The 23,614-nt window shown below is 40.2% G+C and overlaps 1 protein-coding gene across 3 annotated transcripts in view; it reads right to left on the bottom strand.

Annotated features, from left to right (window-relative positions):
* pign (phosphatidylinositol glycan anchor biosynthesis, class N) overlaps positions 1–23,614 on the bottom strand; it is a 111,794-nt gene that overhangs the window by 59,168 nt on the left and 29,012 nt on the right. For all 3 annotated transcript variants that reach the window (XM_043719611.1, XM_043719612.1, XM_043719613.1), the window contains 3 exons: positions 20,355–20,414; positions 14,396–14,488; positions 12,051–12,106 (listed from right to left, as the gene is read on the bottom strand). In XM_043719611.1, coding sequence (XP_043575546.1) covers positions 12,051–12,106; positions 14,396–14,488; positions 20,355–20,414 — 209 coding nt within the window. The remainder of the gene's footprint in view (positions 1–12,050; positions 12,107–14,395; positions 14,489–20,354; positions 20,415–23,614) is intronic.

Raw genomic sequence — 23,614 nt, 5'->3', positions numbered from 1 at the left:
GATTAGGTGGACTGGCTGTGCTAATTGCCCATAGCATCCAGCATGTGCAGGTTAGAGGGATTAGCCATGGGAGATGGAGGGTAAGGGGGGAGTGGATCTGGGTGGGGTGCTCTTCTGAGAGTGGGTGTGAACTCAATGGTCTGAATGGCCACACTACAGGCATCCTATGAAAGGAGGCATTACTAGGTAAAAATTGAGACTCATGAAATTGCACAGGAACTGGGTAGAAGGTAGTATAGAGATGAAATAGAAGGAGTCTTTATTTTAAAAGGTCATTCGTGAAACGTAGGCACTATTGTTGAGGTCAGTGTTTAAGGCTTATCCTGAATTGTCCTGAACTGAATCGTTTACTAGCTCAATTTTTAAGGGACAGGTAAGACTCAGTCATATTGCTTTGAACCTTGAGTCACATACAGGGCAGAACATGTAAGATGAGCTTTCTTCCTCAAAAGGAGTTTTATCATTCAGGGTTTTTTTTACAACACTCCAGTTGATTATATGCTCACAATTACTGGTACTAGCTTTTCACTCCAGATTGACTAAGTTAATTGAACATACATTTATCAGTTCCTATAGTAGGATTTGAGCTGGTATTTTCAGATCATTGATCTAGATATCTGGCTTACTGGACCAGTATCATTTGCTCAAATGAGACAGAAATTGTTTCCCAGTTTAACTCTACTTAGAGTCATAGAGTCAGAGAGGTACAGCATGGAAACAGACCCTTCAGTCCAACATGTCTGTGCCGACCAGGTATCCCAACCCAATCTAGTCCCACCTGCCAGCACCCGGCCCATATCCCTCCAAACCCTTCCTATTCATATACCCATCCAAATGCCTTTTAAATGTTGCAATTGTACCAGCCTCCACCACTTCCTCTGGCAGCTCATTTGAGGTATTTTTACTTACTGAGTTTAGGAATAGAGGAAAGCATGTTTATGTTTGCATGTGATAGCAACTAGGGGACACAACAAACCATGTACAATAGGGTAAAATTAGAAATTAATATGGACAGACAAAATGAGTGGGTGCAAAATGATCGGTGCTCAGTGTAACAAATCTGCAGGTGCACCTTCCTAATTTAAAAATTTTACATGGAAATACAAGTTGATCCAGCAAGCTAGAGTAGGGAGTGCCTGAGCAAGAGAGTTTACTTCGCTTAGGCACAGACTATCTTAAAAACTAGCTTGCTGATCTAAAAAGTGATCACAAAAGCCTTGGATAAGTAAGGCAGAATCATTACAGTTACATAATGCCTTGGTCAGACCTCATTTGAATAAATGTGTTCAGTCTTTTGCATCCCAATTAGTAATAATACATGGGCCTTGGCCAAAGTCCAAAGTGATTGATTAGTATGACACCAAGTATAAAGTGATTGAGACTGGGTCAACATCCCTAGAGGTGAGAAAGAAAAAGGGTGATTTGACTACAAATTAACATTAGGCATATTGAGAGAAGAGTGGATAGGGACTTCCCACTCCCTCCATCAAAAGGGCAGGGAAGGGTGCACATTGAGGGGAACACTGATTGTCCACAGCCATTTAAGGACCAGTAAAGATTGAAGGAGAAATTTCTGTCCCTCAGTGACAGGAAGTCCCACCTCACAGAGTTATTGACCAATCAGAAGCTGGCAGCACTCATGCAGTTACCAACAGAGTACTGGATTGGGATTTAATCAGCACTTCAGGTCTTTGCAGAGTGCCAAACTGGCAGGCTTGAATGAGGGAGTTGGGGAAGAGGGGATAAAACTGTGGTGTTCCCCCACCCAGCCAACCTCTGATAAACCCAGGAAGCCCAAAGAGATCCCACCCCTGCCCACCACTAGACCTCACAGGGAAATCTGTCTGGCTGGCTCCTGGAATCTCTTTTGTTTCCATTTAAAGACCAGATGCAGTGTATGGGACTCTCATGTGTGAGCTAACTGCCTACTTCAATTGAAGATAATCTTCAAACAAACCAGGCTGACAACAGTAGTAGACTCTGACCTTGTTTTCATCTCCACACATAACTTTATCATAAATCTATATTCTTGCTAATACCTTTATCAATTTTACTTGAAAACTACAGCAAAAGTTTTGCAAATAAATTAGCACCTATGTTAAGTTTGAAGTTTTGCTGCTTTCTTTTTTTAAAAAAATTGAAACACTTGCAAACTAAAAGTGGTCCTCACAAACGGATACAATTTCAATTCATGGGCTACTACAAAAGCACAGCTGGTGTGGTCATGAGATTACCAACTCTCCAAGATACTTGCACTCTCTCTGCCTCTGATACATTCCCAATTTAGGTGACTATGTCTTCAGTTATCTGAGGCCTTACGTCTGAAGGTCCAACCCTAAAGCGCTCTGTCTGTCTTCAAGTGTTTCCCTTCACCCAAATTCCATAGTCTGGTTTTCGAAACGAACCTTTGCTAAACTAAAGAATGACAAGCAATTTCAATGGAGCATATAGCAATTGTGAAGGGATTTGTTCAGATAGAGGCTGAGAAACCGTTTCCCTTGCTGGAAAATCTGCAACACGGCGGACAATTTCAGGACTGGGGGTTGATAATTTAGTCGCAAGATGATGAGAAATTACTTCACAACCTTAAAGAATTGTCCATCTTTGGAATTCCCTGCCTCAGGAGATTGTAGATGCTCCATCATTGAACACAATTAAGGTTTGAATTGGTAGACCTTTGACCTTGGGGAACTATGGAATATCTTCGAGGAGAAAGTAAGGACTGCAGATGCTGGAGATCAGAGCTGAAAATGTGTTGCTGAAAAAGCGCAGCAGGTCAGGCAGCATCCAAGGAGCAGGAGAATCGACATTTCGGGCATAAGCCCTTCTTCAGGAATCAGTTTCCTGAAGAAGAGCTTATGCCCGCAATGTCGATTCTCCTGTTCCTTGGATGCTGCCTGACCTGCTGTGCTTTTCCAGCAACACATTTTCAGAACTATGGAATATGTAAACCACACAAAAAGTGGAGTTAAAGCCAAACGTCAACATGACTGTATTGAATGATGGAGCAGGCCTGATGGACTGAATGGTCTACAAATTTTTTTTGTGCTAAGTAGATTTAAAATTTCCATCACTCAGTGAACTGAGAAGGTTTCTTGTCACAGTGCACAGCATAAATGTTGGGAATGAGTGCTCTTGAAGTTTCTATGTCTGCTGCACTTGAAGAAGCAGCAAATTATCCCATGCAAAAAAAACCTTGCTAATTTTAGATCAGACTTAAAACCTTACGAGAAAGACAATTTCTGTTAAGTTAGCAAAATTTTACAACAAAATATATGATATTCTTGAAACAGTTTCGATGTTTTACCTCTAATGAGCTGTAAGGCAAGTTTCAAAAAACTGTAAACTGTAATTTGTACAGCAGCTGTTAAATAATATAACTGCATCTATACCGCTTCCACAGAGACAAAATGTCAGCAGATTTTCTTCAAGGTGCCATACCTGTTTTCAATTCCAATCAGTTGCATACAGATTCTCTGGAAAGTTCAGTTTACACTTCAATGCAAATTTGGCAATAATCAAGTAGTTTCATGTCATACATTTACGAAGGAGACAGGTGCCAAAACATAGCATGTTACAGTACTCTGCTGGGACAGAATGGATTGATAGATACGAGTAACTGTCTCTCTAAAAAGGCCAATTTGGCATACAACTCATTTATGAGCCATTCTAGTAATTTCCTCTGCCCCTTGGGTCAATCTCAACAGAGGAAACAGTTAATATCAACACTTACAAATAGAATAATAAGGCCCTTCCACCTTGATGGAGTGCTAAAGGCTGCAGACACTTGGCTTTCCTGCTATTAATGGCAATCTGGAAGATAAATGTTCTAACCTCAGAAGCAATGACAGCAGCACAGACTATAATGATTGTAGCTCTTGCAATCTGCTGTGAAATTAACTGCTTCCTCTTCAGGAAAGCCAAATGTTCTGAGCTGGTTCAACCAGTCAGTCAGCATGCTAATGTTGTTTTGTACAACATTACCATCGTGACTGAAACTCTACTGCAGATCCTTCACTATTGCTGGATCAAAATCCTAGAACTCTCTTTTTAATAGAAGTATGGGTGAAAGCAGCTCGCCACCACCTTCTCAAGGACAATTAAGGATGGGCAATAAATGCTTGCCTAATCAATGATGCTCAGGTCATAAGAAAGAATAAAAATTATTTCAGTGGTGATGTATGTATACTGCTGAACAGAGTCAGCTGTGTCAGTTCTCACACCCACTGAGCGCATCAAGATTTGCAATTGTCTCATGACACAGAACTCTCAGTTCTGTGACTCTGGTTTACAGAATAGCCAAGAAAGACATTTCTGTCATTTACACCACCACATCACAGTCCTGGTGTTGTGATATCAAGAGGCTCCAGAGAAGAATGGGACACAGTTTATCAAATCATCTGCTGATGAAAGACTAATGATTCATAAATGTGAGAGAAAATCAAATGGAAGACATTTTAGTGTAATTCTCTTGGGATATAAGGAACAGTAGAGAGAATATAAAATTAACCCCAATTTATGTTCCAAGATCAAGACCGAATGCATAACTAAAGTTATGTCTGAAAATCTATAAGAAATTCCCTCAATGTAATACTGAAGCGTTGATAATATAGCAGCAAGATACATTTATTATATGAAATACTTCAGAATTATTTAACAAAGTAACAAGATAGTGGACTGGGACTTTTCTGTCAGCACTTAACGAATAGTATCAGTTTGTAGACTTTGCAGCAGAACTTTATTAGCAAGTTAAGAGCTATATTGGAGCAGTGCCCTTTAAATGGAGCTGGGATCTGCGCAACAAGGGAAATTAAATGTGAATCAAACTAAGGCATCATTAATGAGCAGTACAGAAGTCATTTTTATAAATCATTCTGAAGCAGGGCTCTGTTGTGACCATGTTCCTGTCTCTGAACCAGGACACCCAAGTTCAGGTTCCACCTGCTCCAAAGATGTGTCATAACATCTCTTAATTTTAAAAAAAAAGGTCTCTGGGATGTGGGTGCTACAGATTGCTCCTGCATTTATTGCCCATCCCAAGCTGCCTTTGAGAAACTGATAGTGTCTTCAAGCTGTCTTCTTACAGTCTATTTATTTGAGATAAACCCATAAGTCTAAGTCAGTGTGTCAATTAAATAATTAATTCAATGTCAAATAAAGGTATAAAAAGCAAAACAAAGAGGAAAAAGAAAAGAGAGGTATTAAGAAAGAGAAATTAGAGAAAGGTATTTTTAAAAACTTTCCAACTATAATTAAAATTTGAAATCAATAGAAAACACCCTTCCAAAGTTTAATTTTTAGGAAAAGGGAAGTTGTTTGGCACTAACTAAAACTTGCCAAAGAACAAGAACAAAGAACAATACAGCACAGGAAAAGCCCTTTGGCTCTTCAAGCCTGCACTGACACATTTTGCTCTTCCTTATTAAAACTGTCTTCATTTCCAGGATTCACATCACTCTAGTCATATATTTGTCCAGGTACTTCTTGAATGCTGCTATTGGGTCTGCTTCCACCTCCTCTGGCAAGGTGTTCAAGGCACTCACCATTCTTTGTGGGAAAAACTTGTCTCGCACATCTCTTTTAATCGTTCCCCACCTCATACCTTGAACCTGGGTCCCCTAGTAAGTGATCCCTCCACTCTGGGGAAAAAAGCCTCATTCTTTCCACTCTATCTATGCTATTCACAATATTTTGAACATCTATCAAGTAACCCTTCAAACTCCTGCGTTACAATGAAAACAAACCCAGTCTATCCAACATTTCTTCATCACTAAAATCCCCCAAACCAGGCAACATCCTGGTACACTTGATCTGTACCCTCTCCAAAGCATCCACATCTTCTGGTAATGTGGTGACCAAAACTGTTTGCAATATTCAAGTGTGGCTGAAGTAAAGTTCTGTAGAACTGCAGCATAACTTGCCTATCCTTATACTCAATGTCCCCTCCAATGAAGGCAACCATATCATAGGCCTTTTTTATTACCTTATCTACCTATGATGCTACCTTCAGTGATCTGTGGATCCGCATAAGCAAATCTCTCTGCATATCAATGCTTCTCAGGGCTCTGCCATTCACTGTATAATTTCCACCTGTATTTGACCTTCCAAAATGCATCACCTCACATTTGTCCAAATTAAACTCCATCTGCCATTTTTCTGTCCATGCCTCCAACTGATCTATATCATGCTGCATGCTCTGACAATCCTCATTATCTGCCACTTCACCAATCTTTGTATCGCCTACAAACTTACTAATTAGACCAGCCACGTTTTTCTCCAAATCATTTATGTAGACCATGAACAGCAGAGGTCCCAGCACTGATCCCTGTGGAACACAGCTAGTCACAACCCTCCATTCCAAAAATATCCTTTTTTCTGCCCTCTGTCTCTTATGGCTAAGCCAGTGTTGTATCCATCTTGCCAGCTCACCCCGATATCATGTGACTCTACCTTTTGTACCAGTCTGCCCCGAGGCATTTTGTCAAAAACTTTACTGAAGTTCATGTAGACAACATCAAGCACTTTTCTCTCAATCATCTTTGTCACTTCATTAAAATCCACAATGGACAAGTCCCAACATTTTCTGGCTATCTTGGTAGATCTCTACCATGTAAACAATGCAACTTCTCAGGGAAAATCAGCAATGGGCAACAAATGCTGGCCTTTCCATTCCATAAAGAATAAAAAAAACCCATGTCCTTCAATGCATTTCAATGCACAACCTTTAGGAAAAACACTGGTACAACAACTAGAGAAGGGAAATTGAGTAGCAACTTGCTAATTTCCACATTAAAGTGTATAGCGGCTGGAAACTTTCTTATTTACTCCATAATACCTAAGCATTGCTATCCTTGTTGCTATCTCTAAAGCATTAGTGCCAACAGTCACTCAACTGAGAGCATGCTTGCCTCTGAAGTACAGGACTTTGAGTTCAAGTCCCCCTCTTGAGCTTATGCATAAAGTCAAGGCTGACAAGCCAGTTCAGTAATGAAGGAATGTTGCACTACTGGAGGTGCCATCTGTCAGATGAAAGTTAAATTCAGGCCCTGTCTTTTTTTTTCAGGTCTATATGACAGATCTCATGGCACTATTTCAAAGAGCGGGAGAATTATCCCCATTGCCTTGACCAACATTTATACCTCAACACTGCAAAAACAGATGATTATTAATTATCACTGCTGTTTCTGAGCATTTGCTAGGCACAAATTAGGTGCCGCATTTCCCACATTACAATTGTGACAACCCTACAAGAGGTACGACATTGAAACATGTAAGAGACAAGGTATAAAAATGTCATATGCAAGTCTCTCCATTATTTAATTTTTTCCAGTCTATCCCAAAGAGAACAATTAATTGCCACATTCAGATACCAGATCAGTAAAGCGTCGGATCCCAACAGGGTAACTATGCTACGTGTACAAAATGGTAATAAGCAGTTATATACAGAGCAAATAGAAATCCAAAATGAACACAGGATTGCATTCTTTGTTTTTATCTTTGTAATCCAGCCTCAAACCATCTACCCCACAGAACAAATCATTCCCAGCACAAATGCCACAAACAGTAGAATTCTGAAGCAAAACAAGGAACGCTTGAAATACTCAACATACCAATTAGCAATCAGTTAACATTTCAGGCAGAAACATCAGAATTAATGATTGAACCCAGTCAAAACAAACCTTTTACCAATTGGTATACTTTCTGAATGTTGCATGAATAACAGCAGTACTAACCATGATCATTTACCCTTCTCACAACAAGTCAGTCACATGCAACCTTTCAAGACATTTCTGAATTATTGTTAACATTTAATTGAGATAGTTTCACAGCCAGTCTCAACAATAATTAACATTTATAGAATGGCTTTAAAACATTCCCAATGATAAAACAGTGGGGAAGCAAGAGGTCCTGAGTTCAAATAGAATCCTTCACAAATGAAACATCTTTTGCTCTTTTCCAAGATGAAGGTGATTTATGGAGGGAAAAATGGGTGCACTGCTGAAACTGAAGTTTATAGGTGGCTCAGAAAAGAGCATTAATTGTTGAGAAGACACTGGAAAAACTGGTGAGGTATGGTAACTAAAGGAGAGCAATTTCATTGGAAACGCTACTCATACAACAAACAGAATTTATGCCACAGTTACAAAGACAGGCATGAAATAAACACTGAAGAAATTGCTCGTTTCAAAAATAAAAATAAGTTCTTACAGAAGAGACAGTCAGTCAGTTATCATTGTAAGAACCAAATGCAAACAGCAAATCACATGCGGTGGCACTCCACTGGGGATCCACATGAAGAATTTACTTCAATATTAGAAGCAAGTCTTTTTAGTCTACACTAACACAATCACAGTGCTAAGATGACAACTCTCAATATTCCTCAGTCAATTCACATTTACAGATAGTGGCAAAGGGAATGGCAAGCTTCCAAAATACAAATTCTCCTAAATAATTTTGTTTTTTACAATATTACTTATATACTAAAATCTAGATCTCATTACAAAAGATCTTCTTCAGCAGGTCAGTTAGAAATCACAACAAAGGCAGGAAACGTTAAAACGTTAGCAACAAGAAACATATGCTCTTGACAATGACAGCATACCCACCCCTCCTTTCAGCAGCACCAGCTGCTTTAATGAAATCTTCATTTCACATGTTGGCGTCTAGCACTGACAGCACAACTGCAGATTCCTGTTTTCCTTGAGGTGACATCGCAGCCACATGACCATTGTGCTAACAGGGTTATGGTGCTGGCTTGTATCTAACAAAAACAGAAGCAATATTGCTGTCTGCCATCTGGCACTTTGGTCGTTGACATTTTCAGCATTATCTATTCATTTAAATGTGTCCTCTCTAGCTAATACCAAGTCACAGTCAGACTTGTGCCATCTATTATTCAAGTGAAAGAGGAGAGCAAATGTTATTAACCTTTTCAAATTTAAAGTTGATTGTCAGCTGCAACGCAGTGGAGTGCACTTTTGGTTCTGAGGTAGAAGGTTGGGGATAGAGGATACATTCAAGTTATTTAAGTAGAAAACCCAAGCTAATGTTCCAGCGCAGAACAGAGAGAGTTGCACTGTTAGAGGTGCCATTTTTCAAATAAAACAATTAATTAATGCCCTCATTATCTTGAAGTAAAGAGTTACATGGACAAGCAATGGAATTCTCCCCAGCATCTTGGAGAATTTACCCTTCAACCAACTTTATTAAAAAAAAGGCATTATCACAAATTGGCAATTACAAATTTCCTATGGACAAGAGCAATTGCTGTTCAGAAGTATTTCATTAGTTGCTTAACACTTTGGTATGACCCAGGGTCATGAAAGGTACTGAACAAATGCAGGCATTTTCTTTCTTTCCCATATACCATCTGGACATCACAGTGGTATTAACACAAGTCACTGACACCTGAGCACTAAAATTACTTATGTTTAAATAAGGGATACTTTTCAGTTCACTGGTTTATCTGAAATTATTGTCATTGAGGCTTTAAACTAGTAACTCTAGTGTCCTGGTCAACATTTATCATTCAACCAACATTATTAAAAACAAATTATTTTCAGTGTTGCTAGTGGGCGGTTTCAGCATACAAAATGGCTGACCCATTCCTATATTACATCACTTTAACACTGGCTGTAAAGCATTCTGAGATTTGTGAGACCGTGAAAAGTGCTATATAATGCACTTGACTGGTATAAACTGTCCAGAACTATTCTCAACATTCGGAATTCCAAATCCTGCTTCTCAGAGACAGTCTGGTTCTAAATTAGTGGTTGCATATTTGGTGAAATCAAACAAAATGCTAATTGCAGGCAGAAATCAATAATACTGGAATTCCAGATTGAAATTATGGATCAGATCACTGAAGGCAAATACTATTAACATTTAATAAATATTGTATCAATCCCTCCGTGTTTCAGAGAACAGTCTCTGTATTTGCTATGTCCAACTTGGCTGCAGCATTTCCTACATAACAATGACTGCAAAAATACTTCATTGGCCCTAAGGTACTTCTGACATCCCGAGATCAAAAAAGAAGCCACAGAAAAGCAAGATTTTAATTTTGGCATTCTCTGACATGACACAGCAATCTCTGGTAGTCACCTATCCACGGAGGGTGTCACAATCTCACTGAAATTTCAATAATGAGCTAATTTATGTGGCATTAATTATGAAATAGCTTGTTATATATTCTACATCATTTTTATTGTTAGAAAAGTTCTACAAAGCATTCAATATGTTGAAATGCAGAGTAGAGGAGGCAATGTTGGTTATATTTTGAAACCACAAAACATTTCAGTACTGGAAGAGTTAAATTAGCTTCAACATTATTTATGAATGTGATTATTTCTATCAAGCTAGGAAACTAGCTGCAAAATAACCTGACACATCACTTAAAAAGCTGACAATTCAAGAACAGCCCTGATATATGAAAACAAGTTGTTAAACAGGTTATAATACTTAACCACTGAGAAGTGCATGATCTTCCTTCACTTGTATTGGAGGAAACAAAAGTTATGCACGTGGAACTCATTTAGGGGTAATCCAAATGCTGCAGGTATAATACTGGTCTTGCCCTTCTGCAGGTTGGAAGGTCTGCATGGGCGGCACGGTGGCACAGTGGTTAGCACTGCTGCCTCACAGCACCAGAGACCCGGGTTCAATTCTCACCTCAGGCGATTCTCTGTGTGGAGTTTGCACATTCTCCCCGTGTCTGCGTGGGTTTCCTCCGGGTGCTCCGGTTTCCTCCCACAATCCAAAAATGTGCAGGTTAGGTGAATTGGCCATGCTAAATTGCCCGTAGTGTTAGGTGAAGGGATAAATGTAGGGGAATGGGTCTGGGTGGGTACGCTTCGGCGGGTCGGTGTGGACTTGTTGGGCCGAAGGGCCTGTTTCCACACTGTAAGTAATCTAATCTAAAAAAAGTCTGTACCACTGGAGATCAAAAAATGTTATTTCAATTGTCATCCTCCCATTTCCAATCAGTTTCATATCACTGTCTTAGTTCACAAAGGTACTCTTAAGCTCTTCAGATATAGTCAAAGTTACTGTACCTCAGTCAATCCCCTACTCTTTTTTTGGAAGTATTCTCTTCATCCAACTTTCTCAGTTCAATTTTCACTATGAGAGTCATAAACTCTCCCTTCCAAACCAAATCCCTCAAGCTGGTAAGCTTCAGCTATTATCACCCCACGCCCACCTAAACTACTGAAACTAGTAACTTTCCTTCTAGCCCCCCAAAGTACTCACCACTCACCTTGCACAATTTAATTTTGGCAGTTGCCTTCCCCCTATTCACTCAGTGAATGCCTCCTTTCTCCCCACCATTCCTTAGCTTTTTCCTTATCCTATTGCATTTCAAATACAGCTTCTGTCCTTTACCATTTATTACCACAGATTATGCTCCCTTTGTCATTGCCATTTGTTTAATTCCTTCCTCATTTCCGTATTTTGTTTCCTCCTTTCACTATTACCTTTTCCCCTTATAATTCCAACCATCACTACAATCCCTTCTCCTTTCACTGGTATCCACTTTGATTCCTGCTCTTCAAACTTCTCCCTCTGCTTGAGATCATTCCAGCTCCCTGCCCTCACTGTCTATTTCTGCCAATGCCCCTCTCATATTTTCCTCCTATCCTATCTTGCTGCAGTTTAGAGTTTTCAGGCTTTGGTAGGTCGTGCTCTCTTTCCTGGCTTTGCCACCTTGGCATTCCACAAGTTGGAACTCTGGAAAGAGTTTCTACCTAGAGTCCACAGATGCATCACCGCTAATCATGACTCCTGGGAATATGCTAAAATGAGGAGTGGAAGCTGTCCAATATATTAGCCATCATATTGAAGAACAGTAGGACTGAAGATGAGAGGAGCAATAGGGTTGTTTTGACAAACACTGGCACACTGACACCAACAATTAAGACTGATGCTTAGCATACATGCACTATATCTCTTAAACTTGAAATACTTCAGATAAATGCTTCATTCTCAATTATACAAAATGGAAAAATAAATTTCAAATCACTCAGGGCAATAAAAAAACAGAATTTACTTACTTAAAGGGACTAAACAAAAAGGACAGTGTGGTCTCTTTTTTATGATTCATTTTCACCTGTAAAATAATTAAAAGTTTCAAAGTATGTTCCATGTCTAAGAGTTTTCTGGCATTTATACAGCAGTAATATTCCCTATCTTCAATTTTATAAGAGAACTTGAGAGGTGTCCTGACATTAAAATTGGTACAGCACTGATATGCGCATGGAGATATAGGAAGTAACTATTACCATGAAATTAAATCAACATTAATAAGATGTGGCTTAAAAGTAAGGTTTCAAAAATGTAATTAATACTCTGCACATCCTTCCTTGCTAATTCCTCTTCAATTCCTTAGCTAATGGCACTCCATATTTGATGACTTTCTCAGTTCGGATTTCTTTACAATAATCACACTGAGTGGGCAGAATTTTTCGGATGATCAGAGATTCCCTCCCCGCAACATGAACACTTAGTGGGGCGGGGGAGGGTGGCATGATGTCTGCCTGTGAAATTTTCCCTTCCTCTTGCAAGCCCGCTGACCTGAAGGCAGAGAGGTATGGGTTATAAACTTTTGCTCATAATATTCCACATCATGCACATATAAATCCTATGGACTGGAAGATCAAAATATTACACAAAATCATGCTTTGATATGTGATAGACATAAAATTACTAAGTCTTCTGTTCTATCTCAACCTTTCTCATGATCCTAACATTCTAGAATATTTCATCTTCTTAAATCTTGAAAGTTATTAAGTCCAAAGAAATGTCATCCAATTGTGATTTGCTGATTTAATCAATTTTACTCCTTTGACCAGAGGCCTTTCGCTGAAATAATTTATTTTTTAACAATTTATTTAACAATAATTTATTTTTTAAAAAAGCATTAGTTTAACCAGGAGACCCTGAATTTCCTCAGTTGTCTGAACAATTTGTAATAATTTCAATCATTTGGACCTTTGCAGCTGGAGATCAGTCATTCCCTGCAGAGATTCAGAGCCAGAGTGCTCATTACATTTTGGCAGTGCCTTTGGCAACCACTGGATTTCCCTTGCTGGGAAATTCTAGCCACACTTTCAACTGAACTATAATCCTGGGTTAGCTTCATTGGTTCAGCAAGGTGGGCAGTCAAAAGGGTTCTTGCCACCAAAAGGGAGTCCACCAAGGAAGACTCGGGTGGGGTGAAGCAGCGCTGGGGCCCAGGCCCAGGTTGGGGGAAACGGGGGCCTGGGACTGGGGCCAGGGTGGGAAACGGGGCACACCAGCTTCTGTTCCCATGGCCTTAAAGCCTAAAAAGGGGCAGCATGGTGGCTCAATGACTAACATTGCTCCCTCACAGCATCAGGCACCCAGATTCAATTCTAGTCTCAGGCACTGTCTGTGTGGGGTTTGTACGTTGTCTGTGTGTCTGTATGTGTTAGTTCCAGGTGCTCTGGTTTCTTTCCACAGTCCAAAGTTGTGCAGGTTGAGTGGATTGGCCATAATAAATTGCCATTAATGTCCAAGGATGTGTACGTTACGTGGATTGGCCATGGGAAATGCAGGTTTATAAGAATAAGGTAGGGAGGTGAGACTGGGTGAATGTCGGTGTGGACTTGTTGGGCTGAGTAGACTGTTTCCATGCTATAAGGATTCTTAAGAAAAAGACTGGGAACAGGTGCAACAGGGCCTACTTGGAAACTCAGCAAATTGAAAGTTACCTTTAAAAGGGACAGAACCAACTAACAAGCCACATCATGAGAACGAAAAGCTTTTATAAAAACTCCTCCTTCCACTTTGGACATTGTGGACACTAGCTTAGCCTATCAGCTTCTAATTGGGCAACAGCAGAAATGGTAAAAACTGGTGGTAACTAGGTGAGAAGACCAAACCACATTTACAAACAGCATTCATTTACAATAGCCCAGCAGAACAGGGAGAGTGAAGTTCATGGTTGCCATGGCTTTTTGCCCCATTGTTTATTTCAGCATCTACCTACTGTGGAATGGCATAGGAGGTGAAATTCCAGTCCAAGTAATCATGAATTATATAATTCATAAAAATATACTAATGTAATCGCAAAGCTGGAGTGCTATTAAAGTTATTGCGCTGATCCAAAACAAAAAACAACGTACTGGCTATCATTTTTGACTTATACGTCAACATAACTTGGCTCAGAATCAAGTAATGTCTATTTAAGTAAGCTCAGAAAATTTAATCATGAGATTTTGAATTATTTAATGCTACGATTCAGCTCATAATCATGAATAACAATACCCAGAAACATTGTTTGAGGATCTGAATCACCCTCTCAACACACTGGTTTTTTGGGTGTGTATTTAAACTTCAAAACAAAAATAATATTTAATAATAACAAACTGCATACCGTAAATTGTTCCAATATTTGCACAGTATTTGTTAGTATGCATTCAGCTTTAAACTGGTCGCTGTTGTTTAAGTATTCCAAAGGTAAAATACCCTAAGAGAAACAGAATACATTTGACAAATTGAAACACAAACCACAAAAGAATAACCTAAAATATCTGAACCAACTGCTTTCAGTTATTTTAATACATTCTACGGCATCAGTTTTCTCAGGCTATATTTACTCTGAGTACAGAGTACCTCTCAGTTTTACTTAAAAAATAAAGTTAACAATGTGAAGCAGTTTATCAACAAAATAAAGAAATTAGTTAGACTGCCTAAGCAAGACAGCTGTCAGATTTCACAACGTCGTGTACTCTTGAATAACTGGATGCACTCTCCCATTCAATGTTATAAACTGATGAAAAGTAACAGAAGTGATTTTTGAGAAACAAAAAGAAACAATAAAAATGTGGTGCATGTTGATAATCCACCTTAAATTATATAATTTTCAAAATAAACATCATAACATCGTGCTTCATGAGATAAAATGTGTAGTTTTCCTTTTCATTTTGAACAGGCTTAATGGACCAGCTGGTCTCTTCCTGCCTGTCAATTTTGTATAATTGTCAATTTCATATAAATGCAATTTGGCATGGTCTTACATAACCAAATGTTATACATCTCCTTGAAGGTTGTTTTGATTTTTTAATGGCAGAACTCTCTACATGATGAAGGAGCAAATCGAGGTTAATACAATCAAAACAATCACTAACGGCCTACTTATAAACATTTCCTTTTAAAGTAGCACCACCATCCAAAGGATGATAATGCTTTTGCCCCATTTTGCTGTCAAGCATTCATACCATATCTGTAGAAATACTCCAAGTGCATTATTTTAATTCAAAGTAGGATTCTTTAAAACCAAACCCTTTCATACCAAGAAGGGATGACCAAAGCAAACTATTGTATACTGATAAAACTTACCTATAAACTAAAGCTCAATTCAAAGAATGATCTGGTTTGGCATCATGATAAAGGGTCTGGTCCAAAGCCACCCAAACTTACTTTGGATTCACCCCTTAATGAGGATATAAGCACACTGCTGCTAGTCCCAATTGAGAATTCTAATCATGGCAATCAAGATATTTTACATGGCAAACACAGCACAGAAGTGTTACTGAATCAGGTTGTCAGTGTCCTGGATATCCAGAGGCTCAGGCATGGGTGTAGGACCAGAGAGATGGTGTCTGCTATGGACCTATTGTGAATGTAGGTGAATTGCAGTGGATCAAGGTAATCTTGGAGACTGAAATTGATGTGTGCCATTACTAACCTCTCAAAGCACTTCATAATGATGGATGTCAGACCCACCAAGGAGCAGTCATTACAGCCCATTGTATGACTTCTCTTTCGCACCAGGAGTACCTATGCACGTTGATCAGAAGGTTTTAATACAGGGATATAACTCCCTTCAAGTATATCAACAATAATGTCAGTGCATGGAATTCAAGGTAATCTTGCAAAACAGGTAAGGAAGGAGAAGATTAAGGAAAGGCAGTACTCTGCATGGTAGATGTGCCTAATGGTGTTGCCTAAGACTTGTACTTGGATTTTTGTTTTTCACTTTATGGATGAATAACTTGGATGTAGAAATAATCTGCTGCAGTTTAAGAAGGGAACTTCCCATCACATTCTCAAAAGCAATATGGGATTGACAGTAAATGCCAACCAAGCCAACAACATTCACACCCCATAAAAGAATGCATATGCATACAATAGGAAATTATATAATCATGTTTATATTCAAGTTCAAAGACACAGTTGGATGTATCGCTGTAAACAGGAACTTACAAAACAATGTTAAAAGAAAACAAAGTGAGTATCTAAGTGGAGCTCTACATTGGATGGTAGCAAGTCACATATTCAGCACCTTTGAAAAACAAATCAGGAAATCTTCATATTAGTGAGAAGCTGTAGAGTAGCAAAGAATCCAGTGGCAAATTATCACCTCCCAACTCCCCAAAGCCTGTCCACCACCTACAAGGTAAACACTTGTTGCATGTGCAACTCCAACTACACTCAAGATGCCTGACATTATTCAGAACAAAGCATCCCACTTAATTGGCACCTTACCCACAAACATTCAGCTCCGCCACTCAAGAGCAGCAGTGTGCACCATTCATAAGATATACTGCAGAAATTCACCAAAGTTGTTTAGACAACACCTACCGTAAGACCATCAGAAATAAGAACAGGAGTAGGCCATTCAGCTCCTCAAGACTGCTCTGCCATTCAATAGGATCATTGCTGATCTGACACTTCTCATATTCACTTTCCTGCCTTTTTGCTGTAACCTTTAATTCCCTAATTGATCAAGAATCTATCTGTTGAAGCTTTAAATATACACAAGCACTTTTCCCCCACAGCTCCCTGTTGCAAAATATTCCATTGACTCACAACCCTCACAAGACCTTCAAACTCATCTCAGTCTTATATCAGCACCCCTATATTCTGAGTCAAGAGTGTGGTGCTGGAAAAGCACAGCAGGTCAGGCAGCATCCAAGGAACAGGAAAATCGACGTTTCGGGCAAAAGCCCTTCATCAGGAATGGGGCCGGGATTTCCTCATTTTTGAATTAAGCTGCATTTTTTGTGGCGTCTTGTGAATGAGTAGTGACTATCTTCTTGGAAGGGCTGTATCTAAGATGCGATAGAAGACTGGAGGAAATAGGAGACTGGAACCAATCTAAGTATTCAAGTTTAATAAAACCAAAAGTAAAATACTGCAGATGTTCAACATCTGAAATAAAGACAGAATGTGTTGGAGAAATTCAGCAGGTGGGACAAAATCTGTGGAGAGAGTAACAGGTTCAAGTCCAATATGACACTTCATTAGACCAAATGAGAAGTACAGAGAACGTAGAACTTTACAGCGCAGTACAGGTCCTTCAGCCCTCGATGTTGCACCGACCTGTGGAACCAATCTGAATCCCATCTATCCTACACTATTCTATTATCATCCATATGTCTATCCAATGATCATTTAAATCTCCTTAAAGTTGGCGAGTCTACTAATGTTGCAGGCAGTGCATTCCATGTCCCTACTACTCTGAGTAAAGAAACTACCTCTGACATGTGTCCTATATCTATTACCCCTCAATTTAAAGCTATGTCCCCTCGTGCTAGCCATCGCCATCTGAGGAAAAAGGCTCTCCACCCTATCTAACCCTCTGATCATCTTGTGTGTCTCAATTAAGTCACCTCTCAACCTTCTTCTAACGAAAGCAGCCGCAAGTCCCTCAGCCTTTCCTCATAAGACCTTCCCTCCATACCAGGCAACATCCTAGTAAATCACCTCTGCATCTTTTCCAATGCTTCCACATCCTTTCTATAATGCGATGACCAGAACTGTACACAATACTCCAAGTGCAGCCACACCAGAGTTTTGTACAGCTGCAATGTGACTTCATGGCTCCAAAACTCAATCCCTCTACTAATAAACGCTAACACACCGTATACAATCTTAACAACCCTATCAACCCGAGTGGCAATTTTCAGGGATCTATGTACATGGACACAGAGGTCTCTATGCTCATTTACACCACCAAGAATCTTACATTAGCCTAGTACTCTCTATTCCTGTTGCTCCTTCCAAAGTGAATAACCTCACACTTTCCTGTATTAACTCCATTTGCCACCTCACTTCTGCAGCTTATCTATGTGCCTCTGTAATCTGCAACATCCTTCATCACTATCCAAACTCCACCGGCCTTTGTGTCATTTGCAAATTTACTAAGCCATCCTATACCACTAGTAACTGAACTTCAAGATGAACACTTCCCATCAACCACAATACTGTGTCTTCTCTCAGCTAGCCAATTTCTGATCCAAACCGCTAAATCACCCTCAATCCCATACCTCTGTATTTTGTGCAATAGCCTACCATGGGGAACCTTACCAACTGCCTTATTGAAATCTATATACACATCAACCACTTTACCTCATCCACCTGTTTGGTCACCATCTCAAACCATGGCCTATCTCATGGCTTGCTAAACCTTAAAGTGGACTTGAAGCACTCAGCCTGCAGAGAGAGATAGAGCCATCACCCTCCTCTCAGACAGTAAAGAAGAAATCCAACATGATCAAGGATGATCAGCTGAGAGGACAGCAGACACTGACTCCGAAACCACACAGACCACCAACTTTCATAGACAAAGTGTGCCGGCTGGGGAGTAAGGATCTAAAGCTGCAATCATAGAGTCATAGTCATAGAGATGTACAGCACGGAAACAGACCCTTCAGTCCAACCTGTCCATGCCGACCAGATATCCCAACCCAATCTAGTCCTATCTGCCAGCACCCGGCCCATATCCCTCCGAACCCTTTCTATTCATATACCCGTTCAAATGCCTCTTAAATGTTGCAATTGTTGCAGCCTCTACCACTTCCTCTGGCAGCTCATTCCATACACGTACCACATTCTGTGTGAAAAAGTTACCCCTTAGGTCTCTTTTATATCTTTCCCCTCTCACCCTAAACCTACGCCCTCTAGTTCTGGACTCCCCGACACCAGGGAAAAGATTTTGTCTATTTACCCTATCCATGCCCCTCATCATTTTATTAACCTCTGTAAGGTCACCCTGCAGCCTCCGATGCTCCAGGGAAAATAGCCCTAGCCTATTCAGACTCTCCCTATAGCTCAAATCCTCCAACCCTGTCAACATCCTTGTAAATCCTTTCTGAACCCTTTCAAGTTTCACAACATCTTTCCGATAGGAAGGAGACCAGAATTGCACGCAATATTCCAACAGTGGCTTAACCAATGTCCCGTACAGTCGCAACATGACCTCCCAACTCCTCTACTCAATATTCTGACCAATAAAGGAAAGCATTCCAAATGCCTTCTTTACTGTCATAGGCTCATTACATTTGGACTTGAAACATTAACCCTATTACTCCCTATACAGATGCTGCCAAACCTCACAGCTTATTTACAAGGGTTAGTGGGATTAAGCTAAAAGGGGAGGGTGAATAGGCTGGGCTATTTTCCCTGGAGTGTCGGAGGATGGGGGGGTGACCTTATTGAAGTTTTTAAAATCATTATTTGGAGGTGCCAGTGTTGGACTGGGGTGTACAAAGTTAAAAATCACACAAACACCACGTTATAGTCCAACAGGTTTAATTGGAAGCACTGGCTTTCGGAGCACTGCTCCTTCATCAGGCCACAACCACAACCAAGGTGTAGCGCTCCAAAATCAAGTGCTTCTAAATAAACCTGTTGGACTACAACCCAGTGTTTTGTGATTTTTAAATTTAAAACCATTAAGGGCATGAAGAGGGTGAATGGTCAAGGTCTTTTCCCCAGGGTAGGGGAGTCCAAAACAAGAGGTCATAGGTTTAAGGTGAGAGGGGAAACAATTAAAAGGGGCCTAAAGGGCAACTTTTTCACGTGGAGGGTGGTGTGTGTATGGAATGAGCTGCCAGAGGTGATGGAGGAGGCTGGTACAATTACAACATTTAAAAGGCATCTGGATAGGTATATGAATAGAAAGGGTTTAGAGGGATATGGGCCAAATGCTGGCAAATGGGACTAGATTAATTTAGAATATCTAGTCAGCACGGACGAGTTGGACCGAAGGGTCTCTTTCCATGCTGTACATCTCTATGACGCCATAATCTGCTGAGTCTTCCAACATTTTCTCTTTTAGTTAATGAAATGTAAAGTGTTACTCAGTGTATTGCTTGTAACATGACACTGTTCCCTCTCCTGAAATCACATGCCCAAACATTGGACACCTGAGGTTGCACAACAGCTTTGCATTCTGCAGCAGCCATCAGCAAGATTCTGGACTGCTGACAGAACCTCACAGAATATACTCTTAATCATCACAAAAATACAGAATCAAAATTACAGAACTTTCACAATTATGCACTGTCTGCAACATAATTAGATAAAATTTCAAAATATTAGCTCACCACAGAATTAAGAGGGAAAGGAATTCCGATTAAAGCAGCTATCAGTGGTGCTACATCAGCCTGTGCAATGCAAAATAGAAACAATTAGTTGCAACATTTCAAGGTGAACAGCAGTAATAAAGTAATATAAACTTTCGCACTCTGTTAAATCCAATAATTAGAAGAACCCATTGTCAAGACCTTCACATTTTTTATTTGTGTCATTTTGGTTTAGAGCTGTTAACTAAGAGCTGAAGGTAACTTTTGAGCTCTTAAAAAAAGAACAAGAACAAACATATTTGTTTATGAGGCCAGGCTTGAAAATTAATTCACTATTCAAAAAACCTGTAGATGCTTCAGGTCTGGGCAGGCATTATGCTCAAACGATGGAAAATGATTGAATGTTAACAGAGATTTCAGAGGGAGGTTGGTATCCAGAGAATGTTGAAAAAAATAGAAAGACAAACCAAAGTTTGCACAGGTTTTGAACTGTCTGGTTTTTGTCAGAAGGATTGTGGTTGTCAATAATACAGGATGGAGGTTTATCGCACCCTGGCTATCCTCCCAAAATCAACTTCTGGAAAGTTTAACGAATAGAATTTGTTTTCAGAATTAAGTTAATATTCCACAGATCATACTGGAAACTGTTTGCATTGACCAGTGTCTTCAGAAACTACACTGATTTTTGTGTAAACTCCAGAAGCATCAAGCTGTTTATGTACCTGGCAACAAAAGCAGCAGCTATGCTGAGTTCAGAGCATTTACTTGAATAGTACTTGTCCCTAAATAATGGCACATAAAACCAGTGATATCAGCATCTTGGATAGGGATTGAAAATCACATACAAAAGAGCATCTAAAAGAAGCTGAAAACTGAACTGCAGAAAATAGTAACGTTGAAGGTTTTGTACTCATCAGGGTAAATGCAAGAATGCCAAAATAAATCACAATTACAAAGAAAGGAGAAAAGAATGCTGGATTTTGAAAGTCCAATCCAATTGGCCGAGGGGTTTCAATAGGAACCTACAAGATTCCTAAACTTTTGCATAATTTTTTCAAAAAATAATGAACTCATGGGATGTGAACATCACTGTCTGGGCTGCATTTATTGTTTATCTCTTGTTGCCCATGAGAATATGGTGGTGAATTGCACTCCAATTGGTATAGGTAGATGCAGTGGGGAGGGAGTTATATGATTATGACCCAGCAATACTGATAAAAGAGTGAGATATTTCCAACGGAACCGTGATATATTTCCAACTCAGGATGGTGAGGGCTTGGAAGGGAACTTGCATATGGTTGTGTTCCCATGAATCTGCTGCCTTTGACCTTCTCACATGGTAGTGGTTGTGAGTTTGGAAGGTATTTCTTATGGAGCCTTGTTGAATTGCTGCAGTGCATCTTGTAAACAGTACACACTGCTGCTGCTAAGCATGAATGGCATAGGGAGTGAATGAGATCGTTCAAATATTTTAGGATTTCTGATCTTACAATGGGCAGCATGGTGGCTCAGTGGTTAGCACTGCTGCTTCACAGTGCCAGGGAACCAGGTTTGATTCCAGCCTTGGGCAACTGTCTGCATGGAGTTTGCACATTTTCTGTGTGCGTTTCCTCCAGGTGCTCCAGTTTTCTCCCACAGTCCAAAGATGTGCAGATCAGGTGAATTGGCCATGATAAATAATCCATAGTGTTAGGTGCATTAGTCAGAGAGAAATGGGTCTGGAAGGGTTACTCTTTGGAGGGTTGGTGTGGACTTGTTGGGCCGAAGGACCTGTTTCCACACTGTAGGGAATCTAATCTAAAAAAAATTAGGATACCTTTTCTTGAGCCAATTGTTCGAAAACGAGAAAATATATCATAGGTTTAGCTTGTGTTATGTGCATTCGAAGTATATTGTGAGTTTTAGTTTGCGGGGAGCAGTCCAAAGGCAGAGCAGTAGCAGCACGGAGTGAGTATAAAACTCACTGAACTGGGGGAGCTTGGCCTCATCTGTGGGGAGCAGTCGGAAGGCAGAGCAGCCGTAATAACATGGGGAAGTAACATGGAATGAGTATCAAACTTCTGCTGCAAAAAAAATACTGGAGTGATGGCATAGGGAAGCTGTGACCTGATTGGCTGATTGACTGCAGTGAGTTTGAAAAAGAGCATAGCAAAGAAGTATTAAAAATTAATTAACTCATAAGTATATATAAATAAATAAAGTAACTAACTAAGTAGAGATGGCTGGGCAGGTGATGTGCTGTAGGTGTATGTGGGAGCTGGCTGATCGCATTGTGAACTGCAGTGATCACATCTGCAGCAAGTGTTGGTTACTGGAGGCTCAGAATTAATGAGCTGGAATCTGAGCACATCCAGGAGGGAGAGAGTTACCTGGACGCTTTGTCTCAGGAGGCGATCACACCTGTAAACCAAATTCAGTCAGTGATCAGAGACAGCAGGGAGTGATTATAAGTGAGGCAGGTAGGGGGATCCTGAGTTCAGGAACAGAGGAGCCTCAGCTCTTGACCTTGTCCAACAGATATGAGGTACTTGCTCCCTCTGTGAAAGAAGGAAAGGACTGCAGGGAGGATAAGCCAGCTGACCACGACACCATCATGCCGGAGGCCATTCAAGAGGGGGGAACGAAAAGTCATGTGGTAGTTATAGAGGATTGTATAATTAAGGGAATAGATAGTATTCTTTGTAAACCTATTCAGGAATCCTGCATAGTGCATTGCCTGTCCGGTGCCAGGATACAGGACATCTCTGACCGACTTGAAAGGATATTGGAACAGGAGGGGGAGGATCCAGCTGTTGTGGTCCACTTTGGAACAAACAACATAAGCAAGGCTAGGAAGGAGAACCTGACTGGGAATTGTCAAGCACTATAAACGAAATTAAGGAACAGGTCCTCAAGGGTTATAATCTCAGGATTACTACCCAAGCCACATGCAAATTGGCTTAGGGATAAGAAAATTTGGAAAGTAAACATGTGGCTAGGGAAGTGGTGTGGGAAAGAGGGATTCCATTTCATGGGGCATTGGCATCAGTTTTGGAACAGGAGGGATCTGTATCGATGGGACGGTCTCCACCCAAACCAATCCGGAACCAGTGTTCTAGCGAAAAGAATTAAGTAGGGTGGTCACAAGGACTGTAAACTAGTGAGTCGGGGGCGGGGGAGGGGGGGAAATGACAGGAAGTATGATGGTAAATAAAAAGGTAAGCAGCAGGTTAGCATGTGTGCAGGAGGGTTTAACAACAAGGCAGACTATGAAAGAAGTAAAAAGAAAGGATAACGAAGGA

This window comes from Chiloscyllium plagiosum, chromosome 29 (genome assembly GCF_004010195.1).
Source record: "Chiloscyllium plagiosum isolate BGI_BamShark_2017 chromosome 29, ASM401019v2, whole genome shotgun sequence".
NCBI classification, from domain to species: Eukaryota; Metazoa; Chordata; class Chondrichthyes; order Orectolobiformes; family Hemiscylliidae; genus Chiloscyllium; species Chiloscyllium plagiosum.
The sequence above is the reverse complement of the archived record's forward strand: the minus strand, read 5'-3'. Positions and strand labels throughout refer to the sequence as shown.